The 9,817-nt window shown below is 39.0% G+C and overlaps 1 protein-coding gene across 1 annotated transcript in view; it reads right to left on the bottom strand.

The window, feature by feature from the left end:
- Positions 1–9,817, bottom strand: part of LOC124795679 (hamartin) — a 236,520-nt gene that overhangs the window by 207,725 nt on the left and 18,978 nt on the right. Inside the window, exons 2-4 of the mRNA XM_047259760.1 lie at positions 7,071–7,280; positions 6,162–6,279; positions 5,946–6,082 (exon numbers count right to left, since the gene is read on the bottom strand). Coding sequence (XP_047115716.1) covers positions 5,946–6,082; positions 6,162–6,279; positions 7,071–7,167 — 352 coding nt within the window. The 5' untranslated portion in view covers positions 7,168–7,280. The remainder of the gene's footprint in view (positions 1–5,945; positions 6,083–6,161; positions 6,280–7,070; positions 7,281–9,817) is intronic.

Here is a 9,817-nt window from a genome sequence, read left to right as displayed (position 1 = left end):
GTTTCAAATCAAGCCACTATGCATGAAATGCCATTTACTTTTGGTGATAAGGTAAGATACAGTTCTTTTCTGCAGTTAGGCATAGCAGTACCAGACAGAGAGCACACTTCCATCTGCTTCTGTGATGTTCCTCCTATGTACTACAATGTACACAGTGCCCTGAGTTGCATTGTATTGGCAGATGCTTTGTTTCTTTTGTATGTTTTTCAACTGGAACAACAGTTTAACATTTTCTTGCTAATGGTTCTTTGCTCTCACTCTCTGAAATTATGCAAGAAAACACTAATTTTGTGTTCAAAAATCGAGATCTCCATGTTTGCTGCTACAGACAGTCTGCATCGGCATCAAAGGAAATTCTTTCCAAGTTTAAGTAGTGTCACAATACAACACGAATATGAAGTTGAGCAAGAGAGTTTTCTGTATCTAATCCATGAACAAAACATGCCTTATAGGGAAAAGTTCAATCACAATTTGAAAACAAAGATGATCATGCACTGCATACAAAAGTGACTTCTCCGGTTGCTTGTCTAGCTGCTAAGATTTGAAACATATGAAGTAGTGTAAGCAGTAGTCACTAAGAGGCAGCGTCTAATGGAGGCTTAAAGGGTGGCCACAGATGCAGCTACTATCCATATGCCACAAAATGAGAAAATCCTAAGTGGCATCAAATGGAATTACATCATCTGAAAGGGTTAAACTAACCACTTTCATACGTTTCTTATTGACTTCATACTTTAAGAAATGGAACAAGCATGTGAGGATTGTAGTAGGGTAGTAAATGCTGAACTTCAATTTACTAGGAGAATTTTAGGAAAATGTGGTCTATCTGTTAAGGAGAATATATGTAGGACACTAGCACAACCTATTCTTGAGTACTGCTCAAGTATTTGGGGTCCACACCATTTCGGGTTAAAGGAAGACATTGAAGTAATTCAGAGGGGGGCTGCTACACTTGTTATCAGTAGATTTGAATGATACACAAATGTTACGGATATGCTTTGGGAACTCAAATGGGAATCCCTGGAGGAAAAGCTACATTCTTTTTGAGGAACACTACAGAGAAAATGTAGAAAATCAGCATTTGAAGCTGACTGCACAATGATTCTACTGCCCAACATACACTGTGCGTAAGGACCACAAAGGTAAGATATAAGAAACTAGGGCACATAAGTAGGTTTACAGACAGTCTTTTTCCCCTTGCTTGATTTGCAAGTGGAACAGGAAAGTAAATGACTAGTAGTGATACAGAGTACCTCTACCACACGCCATACATTAGCTGTGGAATATGTATGTAGAGGTAGATGTAAATTGCTTAATCTCAATGCCCATCTAGTCAGTCTATCAGAATGGTCCCTAAACCCAAACAACCACTTAAGAGCTGTATAACCAGTTACCACTTTAAAACTACTTCCCAAACAAATAAAATCCGAAATATGTGATTCCACAGATAGACTAAATATCTCTTTTTCTGTTGTGGCATACACCACTGGTTTCTCCTCTGCTCACTATTTGACTGAGAACACACCCTACAGCTAGAATGGAAGCATCAATTGACAAGATAAACTCTTTCCTCTAATCCAGAAAAATTACTACTGAACTCAATGTTAATCCTGTCTACCTCCTCGAATGCATGTGGGCATTTCTTAGTCCATTCAAACTTTACACCCTTTTAAAAAAAGTTGCATAACTGATCACCCTAGATCTGCAAACCCTCTTATCGATTTTCTATAATAGTTCCCGAATCCTAGATAAGACTGGAACTTCTTGGCATCGCTAGGAATCTGAAATTCCAATAGGGACTGCCTATACAAACACAGGACCCATCTCAAACCATTCACTGCTAATAGCATGCTCTCAATATGTAGCTTGTTCAAACACAAAGCGACATTTTTCCATGCTTAATGTCAAATCTGCTGCAATTAATCTACCAGAGCCCACAGAACTGAGAATGCTGTTTTCATACCCACTAATCCGAACTACGGTAGAGAAGTACTTGCACTGCCCTAAACTGTCAATAGCTTCTGTGGTATTTGGGGTTGGATACCCCATCAGTCACAGTTTTGCTGTTAAAATGTCTGTAGTAACAACACAATCTCTATCTTTTAGTCCCATCTGGTGATTTCTTTTGCACAACCACCATGGTTGCACTCCACAGACTAGCACTTTCCTCTATTATTCCATCAACTAGCTCTTGATCAATGAATTTTTCTAATACTGTTACGTAGTAAGGTCTATGATATACCGGTGACGCAGTTCCTGTAGGGATACAATGCTATGCTATGTTATAGATGTCACTGGTAATGACACTCATGGAAAAATCAATCCTCAAATTAATAACTTCATTTCCAATCTATCAGTACCTTAAGAGCTCCAACTTCCTATGCAATGCAGTTTTATCATCAGTTCGCACACTACCCTGATGCACAATGACTTAGACCCCACCTATATAGTCCAAGACTTCGAAATTAACGACCAACATTCCTTTGGTGAACTCTGCTCCATTGGCACCAAAATTATAATTCACAGGCACTACTTTCTCATCCAATTCCTCCCAAATGCATACAATATGTCTTCTTAAAAAGCAACATGATGTGTCTAAAACATCATTTTCTGACAGTGGTTCTACCAAGCACAATCCATTAACAGACAATTCCAGTCTCATATTTACCAAGACCAACTTCCTGGTGCCTTGCAGCATGCGAATTAAACCTTAGTGTTCCTGACGGCAGTTCAAGTTGTTCATCCACTGAGACTGATGCACCTTGCATCTGTATTTCACTGGTTGATGTATTCCCTAGCTGAAACACTGCCCCTTAAAGTTCAGCTATACTTCACCTAAAGTCAATTTTGTCATATTCTGTTGTAAGAAACTCTAATCAAGATCATGCAGTAACCATCACTTACAAAGATCATGACTTCTCTGCACTGCTTAAAACACTGCACCCCAATCTGAAAATCTGCCACAGCTGAACCCCAATACTCCACATCACTATCTCCAACTCCAGGTGAATTATGGCACGGAGGGTTTAATTGCCTCTGATCTACACGGTCCTGACACACGTAAACTGAGGGGCAATTAAAAACTTGCTGTTCCTACCCTTCACTATTCTCATATACTACACACACAGTCTCTGTATCAACATTAGTTGCATTGAAATTTATAGGGAACTCCGTGTGGCGGACCTGGGGTTCCCTTTTGTGTTTAACATTTGCTTATTTGGCCCTGTTTCTTAATGCCATTTCTACTATCACACTGATAATGTCCAACCGTACCATGTCTACCACACTGAGGTTGGTGACACTGCCTCTGCAGATGTCCCATCTTCCCACATCTGTAACACCTCAAGTTAGTAGAGAATACTCCTCTCTTATCCCACGTTCATGTTACATCAGTTTCTTCAAATTCTGTGGCTAATACAACCGAAGAGTATAAATCCTTTAGGGTACTCACTCTAATCCATCTTGATATTTCACACGACAGACCCCTTAAAACTGTGTCCAATGCCCCCTGTCCTGCTTCAAGGAGCATGACTATTTGCCTTATCACTTACCACCTAATTCACATGTCAGGACATTCTCTTTGTGTGTTCCATCCACAAAATTCTCCACTGACTCATTATGTTTCTTTGCAGACTACCCAACTGCTTGTGAAAAAATCTCATGCTGTTTTGCTGCTTCTACCTCTGTAGTGGGCCTTTTTCCAATTCATAAAATTTATGCCTGCCTCTGTCTCTTTGTATGTCTGACATCTTGGCTTCTCCGACCAACCATAACTTTGTTACCTATAATAACTGACCCTGTAAACATCCCTATCCCCAATACTATCTGGAAAGTGTAGTGTATCCAGAGAAGACGTTATGTAGTCAGTCAACTTCCCAAAGAAGGACATGATCAAATCAGCTGTAGCTGGATCTAATTTAGGAGTAGGTTGCTTGGCTGATTGCTACTGTCCATCCTTAGCTGCAAGCTTACTACATAAGTTTGCATTATCTGCTCTCAAAAGTGTTGTTTTATTAACCAATGCTCCAACTGCCTCCCGACTAGTGACACCCAGCATTTGAAACTCCGCCATTGCAGAAACTTAATCTTCAACACACACTAAGGAACAAGGAGTTAACTCACAATAGGCCATGGGACAACACACACTTACATCTGTACCTTTTCATTCATCTTGACTCTGTGCAATGACTAGCCATGTGCCTGTACTGATAATTAACACAAACTACTGGTAATAAAGGCATGTCCACACAATGCCTCTTTTTGTCATGCACAATCACAGGCACAACGGAATAACAGAGCATGCACATAAATTTGTGGAAAGAACACATGGGCGCATGGACATTCTTGCACATTGCCTCATTGCACAAGCAGTCTGCTATGAATCCCCTTTCTTGGTTGGGAGCTTTTGTTGCGTGTAAAAAAGAAAACACAAAAGTGACAGTATGCAAAGAAGTATATTAACAGAAGAGGTACAAGAAATACAAAGTGATGATAACTGTTTCTCTGCAAATTTCAGGAGGAGGTCACAAGATTTTAGATTCTCTGCTTGGGAAACTGTAGCAAAGGCTGGTTGTAATTTTTTTTTAGCTAGTAACTGGCAACTTATATACCTGTTTGAATTATTTATTCCTCATTTCGAAACAAAGCATTTCAATTCTATCAAATTTGTAACTTGTAGCGTGGAATAATTATCTGACTGTTTTATACTTCTTTCCACTGTAAGAAATGCCTAAACTTTGAATTATTAGCACATCTTGTTCCTACACAATATTAAAATTTGTATCTATTAGCATCTACAATTACTGTTCTCATGTGTAATTATGACTCATTCCATATCCACACAATTCTCTTGCATATTGGATCAATGGAACACAAATAAATAAATAAAAATAAAAGTGATTATTTCTGAAATTGAGAAATACTTAAGGGAGGTTCATAGTCAACTTCTGCTGACTCGACAAATTTGAGAATTCCATAGACGCCAGAATCCACTAGAACACAGGTTGTGTTTTTCAGTTTCATAGTTTTTGCATCATCAGTGTGCTTCATTTCTATTTTTAGTAGTTTGTTGGGAAGCTACACATACCTCATCACTTATTTTGTTCAGATGTCAGGCTCCTCAGCTGTTGTGTTTTTAAGTCACCATAACATTAATATTCGTCCACTGTTTACAAGTAAACTTTCCATCAATTTTTGGTTTATCCTTCTCTGTTTTCCTCTTCAAAATTTATGGCATTTTATTCTTTACAGAAATATGATCAGAGACTTTATCTAATACACAGTATTCAGGACAACACATCTCGAATTTTTATTCACATAATCTTCAGAAGTGGCATTCCACACGACTATTTTCTTTTCTGTATACACCTATAAACTTAAACTTGCTTCCTTTGGCGTCAACAGATATTATTGCACATATAAAGCACTTTACAGCATAACCTCAACACGCTACACAATCAAACACATAGGGGCCACAGCTACCTGTTGTCCACCAAAAAGCACAAACAGTCCTACCACAGGTGGGTAGCAATGTGCTTTACACACGGCCTTCGTTTCCAGGAACTTATGCATGCACAAATGCACATGCATTGTTGTCCTGTTGGAAATTTATGCACATGCACAAAGTTGAACGCACTGCAGTTGGAGTGGAGCTGCTTCTCACTCACAAATGCCCAAACTTTGTGATGCCATTACATAAGCAAGAGTACGACAAAGATGTCACAGCAGAATGACCAACCGAAAAATATTTTCAGTAGGATTTGATGTACTTACGTGATTCGATATTTTTATGATTCAAGCTCAGTCTCTTGTGTTCTATGAGCTCTTCTATACACTAAACATTGCTTAAAAATGAGTTTAATAATACCAAGATATAATTCTGATAATATTACACAACATGCACATAACATATTCAACTTTAACCTTCACTGCAAATTCAGATCTTACCTTCAAAAGTTTTAAAATATCCTTGAAAAGAGAATGATTTGTTATCTTGAAAATCCAGGTTGGATGACGCTTGATAATATGACCAAGTAAGGTAAGAGCTTGTAATTTTAATGACCCCTTCATTGATTCTGATATCCTAAAAAAAATTCAGTTTTGAATATAGTGCTCATCAAAAATGAAGAGATACTTCTAGCTGAAAAATGTTTTATACTCACTTGTCAAAAATATGCTTGTCATGGGGCTCTCGAACCCCTGCAAGAATTTCTGCTGATCTCACAGAGCTTGTGGTAAGATAGTATTCAAATAAGCCATTTACCATAAATGATTCTTTGGCTGAAAAATGAAAAACTTATGTGTAATCACTTTAGTCTTGCTGAAGATTTACTTGGTAACAACAAGCGTCAGAGAGAGAGAGAGAGAGAGAGGGGGGGGGGGGGGGAGATATGTGTACAACCTATCTGATAATACCCTTAGGTTCACCTTGCATTCTGCTGTGTTCAACATGTCATGCCAGACTGGTACCCAGACTCCGTCTCAGTCATACAACATGAAAACACTTTGTAACACTGTCACATTTAACTATGTGATGTATGAGGGGCATCCCAATGTCAACCACACACACACACACACACACACACACACACACACACACACACACCACAATTGGACCATGGAATGTTTGTATTTAAAAGTAATCACCACATGCTTTAAGATATTTATGTCACTGGAAGACAAAATGATCAATTTTTGTGTTGTAGAGCACGGTCAGCTGCTGATGGACCCACAACTGCACCTACTCTTGTGGAGGGGGAGGGGGAGGGGGAGATGGCAAATAAGGGAAGGGAGAGGGTCAAGTTAAAAGAAATTAGGGCTCATACAGAGGCATAGAAAAAGTCTGGAACAGGAAATGAAACACTAGTAGCAATACAAGGTATCCTCCACAATGCACCATATTGTGGCTCGTATAGTGGCTTACAGAGTATGTAAGGTGAGCATTGTCTCCAGTGTCAGAGGAAAGAATCATACAGCTGAATACATATCAGTCATGAACTGTCTTATAGAAACAGGTAATTACATTAACTGCCATACAATCACACATACTGCAATAACGTTTGTGTACTTACTCGAATTGAAGATATCGTGGATCGTCTTCTTAACTTCTTCCACAACCTCAGGCTGGTTTGATTCAAGTCTGTTAAATAACTCAACTATGTCTGCCATCTTTTAAAGCCATTCATTGAACACCTGAGAAGCTAATGTTTTGCAAATCTTTTTACTGTGGAATACCAACCAGTACAGTCCCAATAAGAGACATGTCCCTGTCGGATAACAGCCTGAAACAAATTTAGAATGAGAAATTGTTACTTAAAGGATAAGTTAATTGTAACTAGCTTTTAGTAACAACTTTCTTCTTTAGTGAGATACATAACCCTTTAATATCTTTTGTTTACATAAAGGTATTCTTATTTTATACTGATAATTTTCTTTTGCAGTAATATTTCTATCCATAAACTTACTGACAATTTTACGAAGTGGCAAAATTTTAAAAAGTTCGACAGTAACACTAGCGATCGCTTCTAAGCTGATTCTTGCATGTAATAATCATGCTACTATTAATTTTCTTAACAATATTCTGTATTAAACTATAGTTTCTTTAAAATGTACTGCATTATGCAGAAGAAGAAAACAGCATCACTGAATGGCATGCTGCCTGTTGCCAGTTGAGACCAAACCACCACCAATTATTTGTTATTTAACATTAATCATTTCTGGAAGGTTCTCCAGTTTAAGAAGTTTGTAATGTGTATGTTCTGGCATATTAAATAATTGTGTAAATAGCTGCATTATCTGTCCATTTCTATCTGTGATAAACATGTTTCCAGTTATGTGAGTTTTACTTCACTGATGACATTGCTTTCAGGTTTGGACTTTACTGTAGTTATAAATGACATTGTTTGGTAGGGACTACTTCAAAATATCTACACATATCACTACAGCTCCAATTAGGCAACATAAAAGCAGTCACCTACACAAACAAGAACCAGCCTACAATACAAGCAGTAAATTTTTACAACAGTTTTTATATTTGGAAGACAACTGGATTCTAAAGCAGCTGTAAGTCAGCTGCACATCAGGCATCTGTAATTGTATTCTGGAAACACTCATCAGGACCCTACAAAATGGCTGAAAGGATTCCAGTGAGTCCCCAGATAAAACAAGTGGGATGACATGATGGGTTTGGCATACGTGTGCTTTCACTTGGGCAACAGAGCCCAACAGTGACTCACCAACAACAAAGAGAAGCTCAAAAGCTGGGATAAATTCCAGATCAAAAAGAAGAAAACATTTTGCGACAACAAGCAGTAAGTCCACTAAAGGGAAAAGGGCCCGACATCAAGAGCGAATGACACTGTTTTGCATATTGGTGTTTTGGCCCTACATATACTGTAAATTCGAATATAACAGGAGCTCACACTTGTTTCAACAAGTCACAGAAGAAACATACCACACTCCTCTGGTCAATGATATAACAAAAAAAGCTGCAGAATTCATAAAGTGGTGTCAGCACATTGAGGAAATGGAACAGAAATGAGTTGGAATAAAGAAGTACGACTGACGCCCGAATGTGGTCCCCACGGCAGTTATGAAAGACCATTACCACACCTCTCTTATATTAGAAGCAGTAGGAGAGGAGATACAGCAGTTCATGGCAGTCAGAACTGTCGGAATTTGCAAGCGAGAATGGCTGTCCTACATGTCTACCACATACATCACAAGGTCACAGGGAATGTTTAAGAAGAGGTGTATCGATCTTTACCCCCAATCTCAATCACAAGTCAAAGGTGCTGTAGCTGTCAAACAATCCAGCATGTGATCAATACAGGCATAACCAATTCCACCAAGTATAATGCTCTGCAGTAGATAAGACATTTGCAGGACAGAGGAGCACACACTGGAAAGTGTCCTCTGGACATGGATACATTGTACACTAATCCAGAGGAAGGAGACAAATGTTTGACGACTACTACATCACCGGGCATCAACTGTCATAACAGATCTCTACGTAGATAATTATAGTCAAGCTGGGGGACAAGGCCCACCGCCATACCCTGGATGAAGTAGCTCAGACTGGCTAAGGGGCTTCCTTTTCTGTAATGTCCAATGATTATCACCACCAGCTAAACATGAATGTATTATGGGAAAGTCGCAACGGGGAAATATGTCCAGTTGAAAGAAACACGCACTGCAAGAACGACAGAACACAGCACTCCAAATGCCATTCTAACAATGTCATCATTACATTATTGTCAGATGGGACTTCTTGCAGGCATCATAAGTAGTCAGACTGTGGAATATTAGAGCTCTAGACTAATGGAGCTATTCCAACAAGCACACTTAACACAGATTACTGTGGGTGGTTGTTTGGTATTGATGGCATTGTTATCTCACTGTCATCAACGAGATAAGTTTCAGACATCGATCCAGATGCTCACTTAAACTGTGAATCCTTTGTAGTTTGCACAGCTACTCACCTCACAAAAGAAATTTACATAGCTGTGACGATCAGAAATATTGTAGGTGGTCGAGGAGAGCTTTGGATCACTAATTGTCTAGAGCAGCCACAACTCAAAACAAACTATATGTGTATAGGAACAGACAAACCAGTCCAGGAAGGACAACCTGATGTCACCGATCAAGTGTTTGCTCCACTACCACAACAAACAATGCAGGGGAGGAAGCTGGTATCACATACTGCTCATTGATTCCCCCCTGACGGAGGAACATCAGCACCTGTTAGCCACTGAGAGCCAATTTTCGGATGCTTTCTAATCTGTAAGTGTAGAAGACAGACCAAACGCCTCATTGTAAA

The sequence above is a fragment of the Schistocerca piceifrons genome, chromosome 4, assembly GCF_021461385.2.
Source record: "Schistocerca piceifrons isolate TAMUIC-IGC-003096 chromosome 4, iqSchPice1.1, whole genome shotgun sequence".
NCBI lineage: Eukaryota > Metazoa > Arthropoda > Insecta > Orthoptera > Acrididae > Schistocerca > Schistocerca piceifrons.
Note: the sequence above shows the minus strand (reverse complement) of the source record. Positions and strands in the feature narration are given on the sequence as shown.